The sequence below is a fragment of the Cricetulus griseus genome, chromosome 5 (assembly GCF_003668045.3).
Source record: "Cricetulus griseus strain 17A/GY chromosome 5, alternate assembly CriGri-PICRH-1.0, whole genome shotgun sequence".
Classification (NCBI taxonomy): domain Eukaryota; kingdom Metazoa; phylum Chordata; class Mammalia; order Rodentia; family Cricetidae; genus Cricetulus; species Cricetulus griseus.
This window is the reverse complement of record NC_048598.1, coordinates 180,441,407-180,461,706: the sequence shown is the minus strand read 5'-3', so window position 1 is coordinate 180,461,706 and position 20,300 is coordinate 180,441,407. Positions and strand designations below refer to the sequence as shown.

Here is a 20,300-nt window from a genome sequence, read left to right as displayed (position 1 = left end):
ATACACAAACATGGTATGTTGGCCTGAAGCTGGTGAAGCCACAATTCAATGACCTTGGGTCTCCACCCATATAAACATTGAAATTCAAGTCTACTAAATGTTTGAGAGTTGCTTTCTCACAAGATTGATCTTCTGGATGAATGATAAATTTAAGATTAACTCAACTGACAATAAGAGAAATGATTTCTACTGGTTCTTTATTCTTTTTTTCACCATTTAAAAAATATATTTTCTTAGTTCCTTACCATTTTCATACAACCTAATTTCTGATAATCACCCCTCCCTCCCCTCTCTCCTCTAAACCCACTTTTCCCTCTTACCCAGCCCCACTTTGTGTCTTTTTTGTGGGGGAGACACTATCTGACAACAGACGTTCTAGTCTTTTAGCTCCTCAACATCTTCTGAGATGTTTCCTGGATCTTAGGAGAAGGGTTTGTCCTGTAGATGTGCACTGGAGCTGGTCACCTCTCGGTTAGTTGTTCTCTGTATTTAACCACTGTGGCTTTCTGTGATGGTTTCTGTCTATTGCAGAAAGAAGCTTCTCTGAGGAAGAAAGGGAGATCCACCAATCTGTGTGTATAAGGATAAGAACTTGGAATGCAGTTAGGAACGATACTGGTTAAGGGATGTGTCAGTAGAAGGTTCTCTTCTTGGTTCTATGGCCTTGCCACCTATAAGTAGTTGGCTAGGTTAACAGTACCAGGTTTGAATTCCTCATATTGAGCCCTAAGTCTAATTAGGTAGTTGTTGGTTACCTCCAGGATATAAACACTACTATTGCGCCTTTCAAAATATCTTGTGGTTCTGGTCATTGTTGTAGTTCATAGGTATTACTGATGGATAAGACTGTTGAATTCTTTTTTTTTCTTTTTCTTTTTTTTATTTTTTTCAGATATTTTTATTTGAATTAGAAACAGGATTGTTTTACATGACAATCCCAGTTCCCTTCTCCCTCTCATCCTCGCCTACCACCCTCCCCCAACTAAAACCCTACCTATCACATATCCTTTCTACTCCCCCTGGATGTGAGGCCTTCCATAGGGAGTCATCAGAGTCTAACGTATCCTTTGTGATAGGTTCTAGGTCCATCCCTGTTAGTTCTTTATTCTTATATCCCACCACTAGGAGCTGAAGTACACCACGTGACTGAATCCAAATTGCATCGAAAATCTTGTATTTAAATTTACAAGGATGTGCACTGGAGGTGTGGTACCCTCTTATCCTTTCAGAGCATGAATGTGGCCTCCCTTAATGTTTTGCATTCAAGGCCTGCAAAGTGGGAATCATACAATTTCCTTTTACATGGATTTAGAAATCCAGACAAGTACCAGAAAAATGTTCCTGGTTTTTGTTTGTTACTATTCTAACAATCAGAAGGCAAACATCAGACAACTGAAGGGAGGATTGTAAACCTTGCCCTGAGACTCCTTTTATCCTCTCAGGATCCTCCCCCAATGCAAAGCAGCCTCAGGCTCAGGCTGAAAGCCAAGGCCTAGCTGAGCAGCCTCATTTCCTTCTCACTGGAGCCTCCAGCAGAGCATGGCTGTCCTGGTGCTGCTCCTCTGCCTGGTGACCTTTCCAAGCTGTAAGTGTCCAGGGTTTCAGGAGAGGGACCCAGGCATGTCATTGTGGGATGTATGACTGATGGTGATGTTGTTTGTCCCCAGGTGTCCTGTCCCAGTTGAAGTTAGAGGAGTCAGGACCAGGCCTGGTGCAGCCCTCAGAGACCCTGTCTCTCACCTGCACTGTCACCGGGTTCTTATTGACTGGCTATGGAGTACACTGGTTCCGCCAGGCTCCAGGAAAGGGTCTGGAGTGGATGGGAGGAACATGGAGTGGTGGAGGCATATATTATAGTTCCATTCTCAAATCCAGAATCACCATCAGCAGGGACACCTCCAAGAGCCAGGTTTTCTTAAAACTGAACAATCTACAAACTGAGGACACAGCTACCTATTACTGTGCCAGATACACAGTGAGGGAACTCCAATGTGAGACTGTACAAAAATCTCACTACAGAAACGCTCAGGACCAGCAGGGGGAGCTGAGGACAAGCAAACACTCCATGGACCACTGGAGTCACTTAAGACAGAAGCTGGGAAATTTTGGACTATTTGATCCAACACCCCTTTATGATAAAGTTCTTGGAGAGATCAGGGATAACAGGAACATACCTTAACACAATAAAAGCAATATACAGCAAGCCAACAGACAACATCTAATTAAATGGAGAGAAACTGAATGCAATTCCTCTAAAATCAGGGACAAGACATGGCTGTCCACTCTCTCCATACCTCTTCAATATTGTCCTTGAAATTCTAGCTAGAGCAATAAGACAACAAAAGGAGATCAAGGGGATACAATTTGGAAAGGAAGAAGTCATATTTTCACTATTGACAGATGATATGATAGTCTACATAAGTGACCTGAAAAACTTTACCAGGGAACTCCTACATCTGATAAACACCTTAAGGAAAGTGGCAGGATACAAGATTAACTCAAAAAATCTGTAACAATGATAAATTCGTAGAGAAACAAATCAGAGAAACATCACCCTTTACAATTGTCACAAACAACCTTAGGGTAACATTAACCAAAAAAGTGAAAGACCTGTACCATAAGAATCTGGAGTCTCTAAAGAAAGAAATTAAAGAAGATACCAGAAAATGGAAGGATGTCACATGTTCTTGCATAGGTAGGATCAACATTTTAAAAATGGCAATCTTGCCAAAAGCATTGCAACCTCTACATGCCAGGGACCTTCCAACAGCCCCATGGTTGTGGGAGGCCCAGGTATGACCCCTGTATCTACACAACATCCTTCAACAAAAGTTAATCCTGAAACATCCATCCACTGTCCAGCTATCCACTTGGGTTCTTTTGCTGGTGCCTCTTCATTCAGGAGTTCCCAGATTTCACATGGAGATAACCAGGGACCCTCCAGGTGTCCCATATAGTTTGGAGACAAATAATGTTACACCTTTGAATCCTAGCACAATCCCCTAAGGGATATCCAGAAACTGAACAGCCACTTAACCATGGTTTCTGTGACTGTTCTCACAGCCCCTGCTTTCACGGGTCTCTATATCGCTGCTGTCTACCTTCAAGGGACTCTCCAGTTACCTCGTCTGGCTCAGAGTTCCACGTAGTGAATTTCCACCTCCTCCTGTTCCCTCATCTTTACATGTTTCCCCACCCCCCCCATCAATCAGCTATCTAGTCCCCTGCACATCTTCAGGTTCATCTCCATTCCCAATACGCCAGTGTCATGCTAGCTACCTGAGTTTCACTTCCTTCAGTCATTGTGTGGACACAGCCATGTATTTTTGTGCTGGAGGCACAGTGAAGAAAATCCTGTGTGAGCCTGCACAAAATCCTCACTGCAGAGACCCTCAGGACCAGCAGGGGGTGCTGAGGTCCAACAGAGACTTCCATGACTGGTATGGGGTTGCTTCAGAAGCTAGGGAACTCTGAACAATCTTGATGAACATGTGTTTTTATGTCAGCCCCTGTGGTTTCCTCTCCCAGCCAAGGAAATCCTCTAGAGGCCCCTCTACTGTCTACTGTTTAATATGCTATTAAACTTACTATTTCTTTACTCGTGAGAAAAACACAGAATTTCCCACAGACCCTGTAAGCTTCAGATTAGCATCTTATCATCCAAGAGATGGACATATAATTATAATTGTAATATATTATATCAAGCATATAATTTCATTAGTTCAATATTTGTGAATCTACACACATGAATATAAGTGTGCACCTGTGTGTGTCTATGTGAGTGTTCATGTTGGTACATGAGTGAGTGCATGAGTGTGTGTGCATGAGTGTGTGTTAATGTATGTGCATGAGTGTGTAAGTGTGTGTACATGTCTGTTTGCATGAGTGTGTGTATGTGTGTGTGCATGTGGGTGGATGAGCGTGTGTGCATTTGTGTGTGCATGATTGTGTGCATGTGTGTGCATGAGTGTGTGCATGTGTGTTTCCATAATTGGGTGTTGGATTTTGTCAAAGACCTTTTTTCCTCTGATGAGATGATCATGTGATTTGCCTTATAGTCTGTATAGGAGGCTGATTACAGTTTATTGATTTTTATATGTTGAGATGATCATGTGATTTGCCTTATAGTCTGTATAGGAGGTTGATTACAGTTTATTGATTTTTATATGTTGAATTATCCCTGAGTCTCAATAGGCCGACTTTGTCATGGTGGATGATGTTCTTGATGTACATTGGGTTAGAATTGCAAGGGCTTATTAATAATATGTGCAGCTATGTACATAAAAGAAATTGGTCTGTAATTTTCATTTTATCTTCCAATGTATCAGCTTTCTGTGTCAGGTTAATTGGGAACTAATACAAATATTAGGCAGTGATTTTATTTTCAGTTGCTATTTTGCAGAATCTTTTGACAAACATTGAAAACAATTCTTTGAAGATCAGGTCAAACTCTGTACTGAATCCACCTGGTCCTGATACTTCTTTGATGTGGTCTGTGTGTTGGCTTTAATTATTGCCTCTATTTCACTAGGTGTTATGCTCTGTTTATGTTGCTTAACTAATCATGATTTAACTTTGGTAAGGGGGATATGCCAAGACATTTATCCATTTCTTTTAAGTTTTTCAGTTTGTTAGATTAGAGATTTTTTATTCTTATGGTTCTCTGTGTCTCCTCAGTATCAGTTATAATGTCCCACTTTTCATCTTTAATTTTACTGATTTGGACCTCACCACTCCATCCTTTAGTTAACTGGCTTAAGGATTCACAAATCTTATTTCATCCAAGAACCAACACTTCCTTTTACTGGTTCTTTATATTGTTGTGTTTTGGTGGGTGTGTGTTGCATTTTGCTGATGTCAGCCCTGAATTTGGTTATTTCTTGTCATCTAATCCTTTACAGGTAAGCCATTAATATGCTAAAATGCAATTCCTGCAAAATTTCTGTGTAGACACTCAGTGTTATGAATTGCTTCTTAGATCAGCCTTCCTGGTGTCCCATACATGTGTTGTGTGTCTATTTTCAATCCATTATAAAAAGACTCTTATTTCCTTTATAATTTCTATCTTGACCAATTTTTCATTTGGTAGTGAATAGTGTGGTCTCCATGATATTGTATATTTCCTGTTTTTGTAGTTGGGCTGTTCTCCCCCAAGAGAAGTAACCTAGGATGAGCTCTTTATGGATTTGATATTTTATTAAACAACACAGGCCTGTGTGTGGGCGTTCACTTTTATGACAGCAAGTCTACGGGCAGAACTGAATCCATAAACAGGGTGTTTTGAGAAATTTCTATTTACACCGTTGACATGGCTGTTGACAACAATGACAGGCAATGAACAATTTCCAAAAATTTCGCCTAGCTGTGTTACCATGATATCACTATGTCATCAGGGAGGGGAGCAAAATGCCTGTGGTTACTGAAGCAAAATAATGGCAGGTGAATTAAGGTTTCTTAAATACTATACCTAAGGGTTAGAGTGACCCCAATTTTAGCCCAAGGTTGAGTCAGGAATTAGCTAACATGTTTGGTCACTTCATTTCCTACTTGTCTTGGGCATACTTCTTCATCTGAGTTAGCATTCATCTTCCATTTCTTGATTATTTAAGAACTGATATTTATAAATGAGTATAACTTTGCATAAAATAGCAAGACAGAGAAAAATACACACCATCTTTCCAGGTAAAATTGGATATCATGAAGTAAGTCCTTTAGTCAGATCAAAGCCTCTGTCATTGATTGTCATGTAAGCTATCTTTTTAGCTGGGAATACAATTATTTTCATAGTCTGAGCTATGAAAACTATCCTTGTATTATTTCTAGTTGCCAAAATTGTACAATTAAGAAAAAATCATCTCCCTGAATATCCACAGATATATGTTTGCTCAGGAAGTATAAACCACACTACCAATGGGCTGGGGAAAGAACCCCACAGCTCTGCTTTATAGGAAACATGCCATTCTGCTGGATGTTTTCAACCTGTGGATTATTATGAAGATGATTTCCTCTTAACCTGTGCTTTTTAAATGCCTGAAGCAATGATTTTATACAATAATAGTGTTAGTTTAAATAGAATGTTAATGATTAAGGTTTTTTTTAAACAAATGCAGTGAGGATTATGGTAGACGCTAGTTTAATGGGAAAATTAATATAGGTAAAGTTAGGATATAGTGTCTTTCCCCATCCCTGATGAAGAAGGGACTTCCTAGGGTAAAATAATAAGAACAAGGAAGGGTCACACATCCAGGACTGATTTTTATATGCCCAAAACTCAGGATTAATTGGAAGACAAGAGGAGACATACCTCACTGTGTACAGGAGGACCAAATGCAGCCTGACCTCAGTCCCTCTCTGAGTATTTGAAAAGAACACTCTACATGCAAATTGACCTTCAGGCTCTAGTTTAAATCTTACTGTTTCCTGTGGGAGGTCACAGGTCTCTGCCCAGAGGAGGCTGAGTCCTCTGAGGAAGGCAGGACTTGGTCTGTAAGATGAGACTGATGGGGTTTCTCCTGTGCCTGGTAAGGGCTCTAGAAAGAGAGTGTCTCGAATATCATCCATGGGGTCTTGGAGAGGTTATGACTGCAGTATATATTTGAAACCACACACACACACACACACACACACACACACACACACACACACACACACACACACAGCTGCCACAGGTGAGAGGTGTACACTTATTCTCCAATCAGCTACTTCTTTGCATATGGATAGTAGATTCATGGCTTGTTCTAGGAAAGAAAGAGATGCTCTTGACAATATCAAACCCTGAAAGGTAGACAAGGCCATGTCTCTGTGGAAGGTGGACATCATCACTATTTCTAGCATCAAGGCCATTGAAGGCAAGCTCTGCCCAGAGCTAACCGTATTCCCACAGTGCTATGAAGGGATTCAGGGTATGAGATGGCCTGGAGCATACCGATGCTCGCAAAAGGCAGCTTGCATGACTCCCTGAGTTTCTGACAGTTTGACTTGGGGTTCCTAAGAATCGCATAACATACTACTGGGTTCTTGTTTGCCTACTTGGTCAGAGCCGGCAGTCCTATGCATTGAAATTCCAATCTGTTCAAGAATGAGTATCGGCTTGCAGAAAGAAACAATAAAATTTAGGAAAATTTACAAGTAAGGAAAAATCCACCCAATTAAATTTATCTTTCATAAGCATGAAAGTGACTTATCCACTGTTTTAGGCTCATAATGTATTTGCCTTTCTTCAATGGTTGTTTTGTTCCTTGGTTTTTCTTTCCTCTCTGTTCTCCTGGCCTGGGGTCTCTAGATATAGCCTGACCTCTGGTAAAGGAGATGTGTTCTTCTACAGTTATAGACCAGGATACAGAGCCTGTGGGGGTGTCAGGCTGGCTCATAAGGCAATACTGACAAAAAATAGGATATAGTTGATTATCATTCTTGACAGTGCCCATATTTAAATCTTTGTAAAAACTGGTTTCCATCTCAAGTAACGATTCATTGTCAGGTATTCATGTGCACACTCAGTTGGTAAAGGTCCTGGTCACTGGTGTACAAACCCGTGTTAACATCACCTACCACCCATGTTTCAACAGTCACCAGCCATTCACATAGAAAATTTCATCACATATTTTTCAGAGTTTTGTGATTTTTTTTTTGGTGGTTTCGTTGCTTAACTTGGCTCCCAAGAACACTCCTATGACATTCTCTGCAGCCACTCACTGTAAAAAGTGTTGGTTGTGTCTGATGTATGAGTTACAGGAGCATCATTCAGAGAAGAAATAGGCTCTGTGTTAACATAGCAACAATTTGCCTACCTGAAAATAAGAAAGGAGAACCTGCTAGTCTGGAACTGAGCCTTCTTGAAAACTATTTCTTGTCCCACTTTGTCCTGCTGCTCTTCTCTGCCCCAAGTAAGCACACAGATGATATATTAATTATAAAACTGTCAGGCAATGGCTAGGGCTTCTTATTGGCTAGCTCTCTCTTAATCATTAACCCATTTCTATGAATCTATGTATTTCCACGTAGTCTTGGCTTACAAGAGTATGCCCAGAGCTGTTACTCCTTGTGGTCTACATGCTGTTTCTCGTAGGGCTTCTCTGCCTACCTTTCCCAAGATTCTCCTCATCTCATAGTCCTGCCTATCTTCCTGTATCTATTGGCCAGACAGTGTTTTATCCATCACCCAATGTATTACAGTAACTCCAATTGTGTATGAGAAGGATTTTGAGACAAAGTTGGTTAGATCATTAGATTCCTGAGATAATGACAAATAAATGCAGCTCAATGAATAGCACTGAATGAATGTCACCTGAATGTGAACTGATTTGCTGTTATCTTAACAGTGTCAGCTTGAGGACCAACCTATGTGGTTACAAGTGAAGCAAGATTAGCACAGTCAGCAATTATGCCGGGTGCATTTTAGACACCACGGAAGCTGAAGGTTCATTTTTCAATATGTTTCAAAAATAGTGTGAGAAGAGTTTATGGATGAGTAATTTAGAATGAGAATGGCATCAGCTTTATCTACTATGAATAATTATGCAAACAAGCTGCTTTGGTTTGAATAAGAGTGGTCCCCATTGGATCATATATTTGAATTCTTACTCATCAGGAAATGACTCTACTTGAGAAGGACTAGGAGATGTAACGTTGGTGCACAAAGTGTGACCTTGCTGGAAGAAGTGTGTCACTGAGGATGGGCTTTAAGGTTTCAAAATCCCAATCCAGGCCCAGAGTCTCTCTCTTCCTGTTGCTGTCAGATATGGATATAGAATCTTAGCTATTTCTCTAGCTCTATGTCTGTCTGCACACAGCTTTTCTCCCCATTGTGATGATAATGGACTAAACTTCTACAGCTCTAAGCAATCTGCATTTTACAAGTATTGCTGTGGTCATAGTATCAGTTCACAGAAAGTAGATTACTGACTAAGACAGAGGACCTGTAACAAAGGTATAAGTCCTCTAGATACAAATATGATCAGGGACTAACGAGAATGAATACCCCAAGTTTTCCTAGGAGCTACCTTTTAGCACAGTATAATTCAATGCTGTTAGTACTTCTGTAGTTCACAAACGTCCCAAATGGAGATAACAGAATGCAAATGGTTGAATGCCTCATATTTACCAAAAAAATGTAAAAACAATCTCCTCTTATCTTATCAGGAAACTTGTAACTTACCTTTCACTTAATGCTTCAACTCATATATCTCCAGGGATGACTTTTTTCGGCTTTTCCACAGGAATTTCTTTTATCCTATAGTTCTAAATGCAATAATAACACACAAGGAGAGGGGCCCAGATGCTTCTGCTCTCACACCAGATGACACTTCACAGCATGTCTGTCTACCACAATTCTAGCCCTTCTATTCATGGCTTGAATCAACCCAGCTCAGATTTAGGCTGCAAGTTAGTGCTGTGCTTGCTCCCAGGATTACCTTCCACTCCAGGTCCAGAATTGCCTCTCTTGACAGAGAAAAGTCTGCAGAATGGATGAGAGAACTGACCTTAAAAGACAATCACTTCTGATTTCATTCAAGAGCCAAGTCAGATGAAGAAACCCAAGTCTGAAAGTGGGGAGAAGGAGGAGTTTCCACCCGAGGAGGGTTCCTTCCCTCAGACCCAAGTGTCCCTGTCTCTGTGCATTTTAGTGGGGTAGACCATGGACACAAATCTCAGAGAATGTGTTGCAAATGAGGTTTTCATGTGGAGTAAAACAAGGCTGCTCCCTTGGGTGATTAATATAAATCTAATCTCTTAACAGGGATATAATTATTAACTGGACACCAACCTCATGGATGCTACTCAATGATAGGAATAATCTATTTCCCTGCACTACCGGGCTTGATACATAATAGCCAGAATACCACTTGAGTCCTTCAGCAGGCAAATGGATGAATAAATCATTGTGTTGCATGTTCCCGATGAAATACAGTGTTTGGAACAGTAAAGGAGGATATTTCTATTTCCGAGAACTTGAAGGAGCCTAGATGACATTTTCCTAGGTAAAGGCAGACATCATTCAGAGGTACCATTCTAGTTTATGCTGATAACAATATCAATAGCACACAGATCTCTACTCGTTTATACCAGGTGCACATATTTTATGTTCTTGGTGTGTCATTTATGTCTTTTCTAAAAGAAACATTCTTATTCCATGACCCAAACCCCATTGTGGTATATGTGCTTGATGGTAGAGCATGAACTCTTTGCTGCTACTCTATGGGTCTAACTATACCAAAACCACATTTTTTTGACATTTACAACTTCAGAACCTATTTTAATCCCAGTAATATAACACCTTATTGTATCCAGACACCATAACCACGCCTCTTAAGGTCTGGCTACCCGACCACTCCTATCAGGGTGTGGTCACGGGGATGTCAGGGTGACCTGGGAGAGATTTAAAGGGACAGACAAGGCACATGGGAGCTCTCTCGCTTTGCTGCTTTGGCACGCTCTGGCTTGCTGTTGGCTGGCGTTTATCTATTAAAAGTTATCCTAACCTTAAGGATTTCGTATCCGTTATTCACCTCATTACCTTATGCTTTTCTCTTTTTATAAGAAGGCCTTGGCTGTTTGAGGGATTTTGTGCTTTCATAAAACTTTTAGGAATCATTTCTGTGATATATGTGATTAAATAATGTTGATTTCCCACTCAATAGGACTTTGAATTACCTAGAATAAAAGCCTCTGGATATCTCAGTGAGAGATCAACTTAACCATTTATTGACTTGAGAAGGTACACCATAAAGGTGACTAACACATCCCCTGGGCTTGGTTCCTGCAAGGAAAGGAGAAAATGCGCTAAGTAACCATGTCTTTGTCTCTGCTTCCTCACTGTGGTGGAGGTGTGCACAGCTGCGTCCAGCTGCCACCACCATGAATTCTCCATCCCGTGAACCGATTCACCCTGAAGCTGAAAACTGAAAGAAAGTTTCCTGTCTTTAAATGGCATTTCTCCTATCACAGCAACAGAAAGAGTTTTCAGATCCTTTCAGGCAATCTGAGTTCTAAATCAAATCCTATCTTTCTATCTAGAATAAAGATTCTTTTTTGTGTTTTGGGGATTCCCAATTATAATTCATTTTCACAGCTGATTTTAAGTAAAATGATGAAGGGATTTATGATCTTGAACATTGTTCATTTCATGTTATTGATGTGGCTATGAAATTAGTATTAATTGCATTAACACTACAAACAACATATAAATCCCTTGTGTCCTCTGCTATTTATTTCTTTTTATTTCTCCTCTTCATTTCCCAGTTGCCACACCTCAGCCATGACACCTGGGACAGAGACAACACTACATGCAGTGAGGCCTAATGACATAAATGATCCAAATGTGGTTTTGCTACCCATGTTTTACCAAACTTTGTGCTTAGGGAGTATCGTAAACATTTTTCTACAACCCATACAGGCCTTAGATTCTATTTTGCTGTTGATGTTTGAGCAGATTAACTTTCAAGATTGTTCCCTTTGAGTGTGTTATGCAAATAGTTTACAACTTTCACAATCATCAAGATCAAACTTTCATTTAATTTTGTATTCTTTAAGAATTGTGCCATGCCCCACTTACATAGTTGCTAAGACATGATATATTAAATTTCTGATATGGTGCCATTTGTGAAGTTAATCCTTGTGACATTCCTCTCTTCCAGTCCTAGGTGATGAGAAGACTGAACTTCCCTGATCAGAATTAGACCTTGGCCAATGATGTGTCTTTGAAAGCGAACATGAGCCAATGTAATGGCTCCTACTTGTGGAGAGAGGTGCTGAATTTACCATCCTTCATTACTTAGATCTACTCCGTGTACTTTCATGTGTAAAAGCCGGTGTTTCAGAAACCATATTGAGCTAAATTGCAAAGACTGTAGGAGACTGTCCTTCGGGAATATAATACAGCTTAATTTGGTACTGTGTGTCTCCACAATATAACTAGGCTAATTGGTACTGTGTGTCTCCACAATATAACTAGGCTGTCACACTTAGGTGTAAATTGCATCAGAAATAAATTCATGATTGACATACGCACGTGGGCCCAATAATCTTTACAATTAAATTGGTTTTAAATCACATTTTTTTTAACAATTCATAGTAGCCATTGTATATCTGCTTATCTTTAAAATGTAAAAGAAGCTTGTTTGTAATTTAAAATTGTTTGAATTACAATTATAAAAATAAAAAGTTATATTTTTTCTTGGTTAATATTCAAAAGAATGTACACTATTATTAAAGGAGTTATTAAAACAGTGTCCATTCCTTTTAAATCCACTGATTTTGCAAAGAAATAAGGCAAGTATAATTTAACATATTCATAATTTAGAATATATGATAGAACATATTTAACAAAAGTTCCTTAAAGTACCATTGTTATAAAAAAGAATTTTCGTATGTCTCATTAGAACCTGTTTATAATATTCTTGAAACTTATAACTGTCCTTTAGTAGAAGCTAAAATTATGTCAAAAATAATATATTAATAATAAACATAACTTTTACAATTTTTAATTAGACACTGTATTTACTAACTGGTCCCTCATATTTTAAACTGTATTTTATAATTATATAAGCCTGTATGTATCCATAATAAATTATTTAATCTTTATTAGGTTATAAAATTTATTGAATAAAATACTTGTATACTGGCTAAACAAAATTTCCTTTTTTCAAATAAGTTGTCTCATTTTCTACCTTTATACAGCATTTATAATATTCAAAATTCCTACAATTCTTTAAGTATATCATGTCCATTTCAGATTCTCCTGTTGAGAATTCTTGGCTTAAATATGTACCACCTTTTCATGGGATTACTTGTCTAGTTTCTTGAGCTCTTTGTGTATTTTGGAGATCAGCCTTCTGTTGGATGTGGGGTTGGTGAAGATCTTTTCCCATTCTTTGGGCTGCCATCTTGTCTTATATACTATGTCCTTTTCTTACAGAACATTTTCAGTTTCAGGAGGTCCCATTTATTGTTGATCTCATTGTCTGTGCTACTGGTGTTATATTCAGGAAGTAGTCTCTTATGTAAATTCATTTGCGGGCACTTCCCAATTTCTTTTCTATCAGCTTCAGTGTAATTGGATTTCTGTTGAGGTCTTTGACCCACTTGGACTTGAGTTTTGTGCATGGATATATATATATATATATATATATATATATATATATATATATATTTGCATTATCCTACATGTCCACATCCAGTTTTGCAGCAACATCTGTTGAAGATGCTTTCTTTTTTGGTTGTACAATTTTGGCTTCTTTGTCAAAAATCAGGTTTTCATAGATGTATGGATTGGTATCAGGGTCTTCAGTTTGATCCCATTGTTCTGTCTGTCTGTTGTTCCACCAAAACCAAATTATTTTTATTAATATAGCTCTGTATTACAACTTGAAGTCAGGGATGGTGATGCCTCCAGAAGTTCCTTTATTGTACAGGATTGTTTCGGTTACTCTGTTTGTTTGTCCGTTTTTCCATATGGAGTTGAGTATTATTCTTTCAAGGTCTGTGAAGATTGCGTTGGGATTTTGATGGGGATTGCATTGAAACTGTAGGTTACTTTTGGTAAGATTGCCATTTTTACTATGATAATCCTACTAACCCATGAGCATGGGAGATCTTTCCATTTTCTGACCTATTCCCAGTTTCTTTTTTTGAGGACCTAACATTCTTTTTTTGCAAGGTTCCCTCTTCCCAGATGGTCCTAGCCTGTGTCAAACTTGACAAAATAACAAATAACAAAATAACAAAGCAAAAAATACAGTAAATCCCTCATGTTCTCCCATTGCCTCGTTTGTTGTTTTTATTTTTATTTTAAATTCTTTAATTACTACTCATATTAACATATCCATACCCCCATTCCCTCCCTTTCCCATCCTCCGATTTTTCCCCCAACTCCCCCAATCTCCCCAACCCCCTCCCTGACTCCTGCCCAGGTATAGTGAAGGCCTTCACCAAGGACCTTCAAAGTCTGTCATATCATTTGGGGGAGGATCTAGACCCTCCTTGCTGTATCTGGGCTGCAATAGTATCCCTCCATAGGGAATGGGCTCCCAAAGTCCATTTGTGCTATAGGGATAAAGACTGGCTCTGCTGTTAGAGGTTCCATAAACTATCTTGGACTCCTAGCTGGTACCTACATTAAGAGGGTTTGGTTTGGTCCAATGCTTTTTCCCCAGCTTTATGTGAAGGGTCTCCATGCTATCAGTAGCTCAGGTCCACTGTTTCTGCAGGCCTCTCCAGCCCAGTCTTGGCTCCTTTGCTCATCCCTGCTCCTTCCCCACAACAGAATTCCAGTAGTATGGTTCAGTGCTTAGCTGTGGGTGTCTGTTTCTGCTTTGAACAGCAATTGGATGCAGGCTCTCCTTCCTCTCCCTGTCCTGGGGCTCCAATTTGAGGACCTAATATTCTTATCATCTAGGTCTTTCACTTGTTTGGTTAGAGTTACCCCAAGATATTTTATGCTATTTGTGGCTATTGTGAAGAGTGATGTTTCTCTGATTTCTTTCTCAGGTCTTTGATAATCTATATAGGATGGATACTGAAGGCTTTTTTTGGTTAATCTTGCATCCAACCACATTACTAATGGTGTTTATCAGCTGTAAGATTTCACTGGTGGAATTTTTGGGGTCACTTAATGTTGACTACCATATCATAGTACAGTTTTGACTTCTTTCTTTTCAATTTGAATCCACTGGACTTCCTTTCAATGCCCCATTGCTCTAGCTAGAGTTTGTCTATCTAGTTGATTTTCTGCCAATAACCTGGTGAGGTTCCCACTTCCACCGCTGCCTCTCAAAGCACAGAGTGTGAACAGAGGAATAAGAGACACAAAATGAGGGGTGTCCAGTGTGAAAGAAGAGGTGGACGTTCTCTGGGTCCTTACTCTCTTCCATTACCTGCTGGTGTACATCGCCAAGGCATGGGGGATATCCCACATCCCTTGTTCTCTGTGGTGATCTTTGACACAAAGCAAACAGTTCCCATTGTTCAAGCCTGCACTCCTTGTCACTTCTTGAAATCACTCGGGGTCCACTGTCTTTTCATTACTTCAGGTAACATAATCCATGAACCTGCCTGCCTGCCACTTCTGCTCATTTGGAAGAGTTAGGAACAGATCACCAACCAGCTCTTCCCTCACCAGTGCAACAATCCTATTTAGGGACCTGCTTTTATAATGTGCTTCAAATGGCAAAGGGACAAGGACATATATAAAAGTACATAGAGAGAGACAGACAAGCAGACAAACATTTATACCACATGTAATAAATGATTATGTATTTCTTCTGTAAAAGTTGGAATTTTTAGGTGAGTCATAAGAATATAAATAACTCAGCCATCACTAAGAGAAAATATTTCTAGTAGTTCCTTAATCTGGAGTTCACATTATTAATAGCGCACAGTTAATGATATGACTAAATTTCAACACCCCCCCCGCTGGAAATCACAGGGATACAAAGTGCACTGAGGATGTGGTACTCGCTTTTGCCTGCACAGCATTAATGTGAACTCAGTGTTTTTCATCCCAGCCCCGCTCAGTGTAACTCATGTTATTTCCTGTTCATCAAGGAAAGGAAATCCAGACAGAACCAGGAAAACATTCCTGAGTTTCCATAATCTGTTCCCCTAAGAAGCAAAAGGCAAATCACAGTCAGCTGAGGGAAGAGTGGAAACCTTGCCCTGTGCCTCCTTTATCCTCTCAGAATGCTCCCCCAATGCAAAGCAGCCTTGGGCTCAGGCTGAAAGCCCAGGCCTAGCTGAGCAGCCCCATCTCCTTCTCACTGGAGCCTTCAGCAGAGCATGGCTGTCCTGGTGCTGCTACTCTGCCTAGAGACCTTGCCAAGCAGTAAGTGTCCAGGCTTTCAGCACAGAGACCCAGGTATATCATTATGGGATGTATGACTAGTAGTGATTTTGTTTATCCCCAGGTGTCCTGTCCCAGGTGCAGCTGAAGGAATCAGGACCTGGCCTGCTGCAGCCCTCACAGACCCTGTCTCTCACCTGCACTGTCTCTGGGTTCTCTCTAACTGACTGAGATGTACACTGGGTCCGCCAGCCTCCAGGAAAGGGTCTGGAGTGGCTGGGAACAATATGGGCTGGTACAAACACAGAGTACAATTCAGCTCTCCAATCCCGAATCAGCATCACCAGGGACACCTCCAAGAGCCAAGTTTTCCTAAAACTGAACAATCTGCAAACTGAGGACACAGCCATGTATTTTTGTGCGAGACACACAGTGAGAAACTCCAGTGTGAGCCTGCACAGAAACCTCCCTGCAGAGACACTCAGGACCAGGAGGGGGCGCTGATGACCAAAAGGGATTCTAGGACCAGTATGGGGGTGTTTCCGAAGCTAGGAAATTCTGAACTATGAAGAATGGGGATGTGTTTCAATATCAGAATTCGTGTTCTCCTCTTCTGACATAAAATTTCCCCTTAGGAGCTTCTCAGCTGTCATGTCCTAACAAACTTCTTATATTTTCTCACACTAGAACAAATGATTTCCCACAAATATTCAAAGCTCTCCAGGTGCTTCATGGTATCACAGAGAATGACATAAGTTCATAATAGATAGATAGGTAGATAGATAGATAGATAGATAGATAGATAGATAGATAGATAGATAGATAGATAGATACATAGACACATAGATACATAGATAGATACATAGATAGATACATAGATAGATACATAGATAGATACATAGATAGATAGATAGACAAATTTTGACGAGGGTCACCTGACTTCTTCAGGAGACAAGGACTGAGAAAAGCAAGATCATTTTCTCCTTGTGGCAACGCTATATAGAATTTAACTCATTTTCAGCAAGGCTGATAAACAGCTTACTGCATAATTCTGGGAATGACCCCAGAAGTTATGGGCTACCTGCTCTTCTTGATTCCCTGAAGCAAGCTGTGGCTGGCTGCCTCTACTTTCACTTTCTCACAGCTCATAATGAAAATGGCTTTTATATAGGGAAAAGATCCTCCTCAAGACTTTCCTCTGAGTGAGCCAGAAGGGATGTTGTTAAAAATCTGATTTATTCCCTAAAGCCTTTGATGTTTCAGGTGTGACCCTCAATTCAAGCATCTCAAGAACAGGATGTTGCCTGCCCAACATACCTCGTGACTAGCCTGACAGAGTCACAGAAGTTCATGACAATATTAGGAATTGATATTGCTGTTAGGAAAATGATTTTAACCTCAAATATCTTGGAGAAATGTAAGCATATTGATGACATCAGGGGTTAATGAGAATAGTCCAGGAACAGGGAATGAGGCAGAGTCATGGACACCCACAATGACCTCACTTCTGACAGCTGTGCCAGCAGAGTAGGAACCTGAGAGGAGAAGGACATGAGAATAAGGGACAAGCAGTGCCAACTGTTAGGAGTGAGTTTTTGAGTGATGTAAGTGCAGGACAGTAAGAAAACCTGTTACTTCCCCTGAGGAGATAGAACAGTACAGACAGTGAGTGAATTGAGGCAGCTTTGGCTCTTGAGCTGATCGTGAAACCTTAGATTTCTCCAAGAGTAAACATTAATCACTAGAGACAAAATTCTCTCCCCCTTTGCATGAGAATGAAAGGCCCGCTGCCTCTCTGTCCCCCCCCCCCGCCTATGCTGATGCTGGGTGTTCTCTCTGGAGCAGCCGGGATGGGCTGGAGAGTGCAGCGCGGGGCGATAATTGTCCGGCAGCTGCTAGCTGCCGCAGAGCTGCCCTGCTTCACCTTCATCCTGCCCCCGCCGGCCTCCACTTCCCCCGGCTGCCGTTTTCCCTCCCAAGCCGGTTCACCCAGGCGGGGCTGCCCTGGCACCGCGCCGGGGCTGGGGCCGAGCACCCCTCGCCCCCACGCCCCCCCCCCCCCGTTGAGAAACACTCCGTCCCAAGGTCTCCGCCCCCAAGGTCAGCCACCTGGGCGCGGAGGGAGGAATCAAGTCTGTTGTACCAGACACCAGACCTTGAGAATATGCTGATCTGGAATGGCTCTGTGCCTCATTTGAACCATCAAATAGAATCCCTGCTCCTAGCTTGCGCCTTTTTCCCTATATAAGGACGCCTTTCCCTTGGCGCGGGGCGCTTGGCCTCAGAAAAGCTAAGTCGCCCCGGGTACCCGCGTCTCCAATAAAGCCTCTTGTTTTTTACATCCAGTTCATGGCCTCGCTGATTCCTGGGTGTGTGGGTCTCCCTCTACGAAAGTATCCCTTCGGGGTCTTTCATTTGGGGGCTCGTCCGTGATCGAGACCCGCCCAGGGACCACCGACCCACGTCTGGGAGGTAAGTGTTGTGCGGATCCGCTGTTTTGTCTTGTCTGGTCTGAGTCTGTCTTGTGAATTGCGCTTGCGTTTGTAGTATACAGCTGTGTACATTTGTAGGCGGATCCGAGGAGGGACTGACGGGTTCGAACTCCCGACCGCGGCTCCAGGAGACGTCCTGGTAGCGTTTGAAGCCCTCTGTGTGAGGGATTTGTATTTTGAACTTGGGAAGCCCTCAATGTGAGGGATTTGTACTTTGAAAACTGCGCTGCGAAAACCTGTTCTGTGTTCTGTGTTGTTTGGCCTTTGTTTTATAATTGATGTGCATAAACGCAAATGAATTACTCTTTGTTCCTCAGCTCGAGCGTATAAACTTATCTGGCCTGATCCGGACATCTAAACGGCCTTAAAGTTATTAAGAACTGTAAAAAGGACTTTGATAAAATTTTGATGTTAACTGAGAAATGAAAAAAAAATGTAGGAGACTTAAATAATAAAGAGGAAAAGGAAAAAGGAAACTTGTCTAAGAATGTCTAAGAGAGTCAGAGAAATGAACTAAAAGATAGGATAAAGAGTTAAAGCAAGCGGCAAAAGTTACAGAGGGTTAAAGCAAGTTGTTGGAGGTCACAGAAAGTTACAGAGGGTTAAAGCAAGTTGTTGGAGGTCACAGAAAGTTACAGAGGGTTAAAGCAAGTTATAGAAGGTCAGAGGAAAGTTGTTAAAAATCAGAAAAAAGGTTATTATAAGTCAGAGAAAAATGTAAACTGTGCTATGGTTTCTCATGTCTAAAATTTTAACCATATTAAGCTAATTCGGTTTTATATATATTTGTTTTAAAATGTTCATATGACTTGACTGGTCGCCATTTTGCTAAAATTAAAAAAGGAATACTTAAACCGCCATCTTGACTAAAGATGACCGCATGGAAATTAGAGGTACCATCTTAGAAACAAGTTTTTCAATTGAGATTTACAATGTTAATGCTTCTATATATTACAGAAAGACCTTAAGGGAATTTAAATTTCTTTTTAAAACCAGTTTTTTTATGTTTGTTTTTATTAATGTTTGTACTTAAAGAGCTTCAATTTAAAATTATTTTTGAGCAAAGCCTGACAATGTAAAGTTTTTGTTTTATGAAAGATGCTGATCTATTATAAGGTATTACAGTTTATATTTTAAAAATAAATTTAGGATGTTGATAACACACACCTTTAAGCTCAGGATGTTGGTAGCACACGCCTTAAGTTTAGAACATTGGGGATACATGCCTTTAATCCCACCACTCGGGAGTAAGAGGCAGATGGATCTTTATGAGTTCAAGGCCTGTCTGGTCCGGCAGATCGAATTCCAGGACAGGCTCCAAAGTCACAGAAAAACCCTGCCTAAGAAAGAAGTTAAGCTACTGTTTAAGGAATATAAGGTAGCTCTATGCAGTTTTAAGTTCAGCTGTGCTGTTTCAAACATCTAAGTTAAAACCAGTTACAGTCAGACTAAAAATTATTTACAGAAATAAGACCTTACCTAGCCACCTGTATACTTAATGTGTGCTTAAGGCAAGTAATTAAAACAGACAAACAGACCTCTAATGCTTCAGAGATCTTCAGAATATGGCATTTAAATTGTTATCTTTAAAGTTTATAATGTCAGACAGACTGCCAGATCCTGACAATGACCCGAAGATTACAGGCACCTCAGTTCCTGCACCTGGACCAATGAGCAGATGCTCAGATATGAAACCTGCCGCCTGCCAGAACCTGGCCGAGACTGTGGACAAAGCTGCTGGACGCTGGAAAATTGATTGTACCCCTTTGCCTAGACAAAACAAGGTCAGTCTTTTCCATGTCCCTCTTCCACAGAGAGAAAATAAAACCTCTCACAGATAGGCCTGGCGAAGATTGTTGTTCTTTGAGACAGCTGCCTCCAACGGTAATGGAGAAACTTGGGTTTGGCTAACTGTATATGGACTTGCTTCTGACTGGCTTCTGTCCTTTTTAGTAGATTCGGATAAAATATACCCTTCTCAGATCTCTGAAATATTACTGGTTGTCAGCTTGACAGCATCAGACAGTCAG

General features: G+C 40.6%; 1 gene segment (V, D, J or C); it reads right to left on the bottom strand.

The window, feature by feature from the left end:
* The window catches only part of LOC103161202, a 359,419-nt gene that overhangs the window by 328,502 nt on the left and 10,617 nt on the right, over positions 1-20,300 (bottom strand). The window contains 1 exon segment of the C gene segment in view: positions 10,491-10,508. Coding sequence covers positions 10,491-10,508 — 18 coding nt within the window.